Source organism: Aplysia californica, unplaced genomic scaffold, assembly GCF_000002075.1.
Source record: "Aplysia californica isolate F4 #8 unplaced genomic scaffold, AplCal3.0 scaffold00296, whole genome shotgun sequence".
Taxonomy (NCBI): domain Eukaryota; kingdom Metazoa; phylum Mollusca; class Gastropoda; order Aplysiida; family Aplysiidae; genus Aplysia; species Aplysia californica.
In genome coordinates, this window is record NW_004797566.1 from 593,206 (window position 1) to 594,613 (window position 1,408).

A 1,408-nucleotide genomic window follows, 5' to 3' on the forward strand; every position below is an offset into this window, starting at 1 on the left:
TCTCCTACATTATGCAACTCGTCTTAATATTTCTTTTTTTTTTTACTTTTGGAATTTGAATTTGGACAAATGTTTCTCAAACACACGTAGCCAATACCACATAATAATATGAAATTGAAATGGTCAACGAAGCAATTTCAAAATATCGGGCTTTGAACGAGCATCTGAACCTCTTGAGGTCAACATACTTTTCATTGCGTCCTCCACTTGGTAGATGCTATCATTTCCCCTTTCTTCTCACTTAGTAACCATACTCTCATCTCCCCCCCCCTCCCCCGTTCCTCTTCCCCCCTTCCCCCTTCCTCAAGTAAAGTGTACTTTGCTCATCAGAGCATGGTGCTCCAACTTCAAAATGATATATTCGTGTTTACAAGACTAATTACTGTTGATTAGCTGTTGCATAATAATACATGCATGGAGTTACCCCCCCCCCTCCTTTCGGCACAGAAAGAGTATAATAAGTGACGGAACCTTCTATTTTAAAGACAGTTTCCAATCCAAGCGAAACAAATGAGTGTAGCACCTGGAAATCTCCCCCAAATAATGCTAGGTCAAAGACGTTCCATCAAGAAATTGACTCAGTGCTTAATGCACCATATCCAAACATGCTACATCCCGTCTAGACCTACCTTGTGCAGGATCAGTTTGTGTTCCACTGATCCAAAGTGTTGGATCTCCAAGATCGAAGCGTGGCGCTATATACTGAGGTCGATAGCCCTTTCTTAGACGTGGTGTGCAAATACATAATGTACAAAAAAACTACCTCTTAAAAAGCAAAAGATTTGTTTTTTCGTAGGGAAAAAGTATCGCTGAATTTGAATCTTCAATTAGTTTTTCAAAGCACGTTTTGTAAGAATAGAACACCGGAAACAAGCAAAATTAATCTCGCAACATTTGTCATTATGACTCTTGCGCTTTACAAGGCATAACGAGCGCTGTTCATCATAACAGCATCTTACCTCATTTGTCACAAATTTTTAAAAAAGAAGTGGGTATATTACTGGTCACGAAGGTATTTAAAAGCTGTAGTAAGAATAAACAAACAAACAAACAAACAAACACAAAATTAAAAATTAAAAAACAACTCCATCTCAAACATGTAGACGCTGTATTCGTCGACGCTAGTTGACTGTTCCGGTCAGGTCTGTCATCACCGGTGACGTCACTGAAGCGTTTTGTACCAGTCAGTGGTGACGTCATCAGAATGGGAGCTCAAGTTCCGCCCAGAGAGAACACATCTGTACCTGCCTAAGTCACGGTGGGCAAAGTCCTCACTGTGAAGAAGGAAGGGTCGGCTCGTTGTGGTAAGGTGAGTCAAAGATACACAAATACAAGTGTTCTTTTCAGTATGGCAGTTTCATTGAATGTTAATTTTTCGCTTTTTTGTCTGTTTTTCGGGGGGGGGGGG

General features: G+C 40.4%; 1 protein-coding gene across 2 annotated transcripts in view; it reads right to left on the reverse strand.

Annotated features, from left to right (window-relative positions):
* Window positions 1-328: 328 nt before the first annotated feature.
* LOC101854420 overlaps window positions 329-1,408 on the reverse strand; it is a 4,459-nt gene continuing 3,379 nt past the window's right edge. For both annotated transcript variants that reach the window (XM_005101734.2, XM_005101733.3), the window contains exon 4: window positions 329-1,274. In XM_005101734.2, the coding sequence (XP_005101791.1) occupies window positions 1,163-1,274 (112 nt within the window). In that variant the 3' untranslated portion in view covers window positions 329-1,162. The remainder of the gene's footprint in view (window positions 1,275-1,408) is intronic.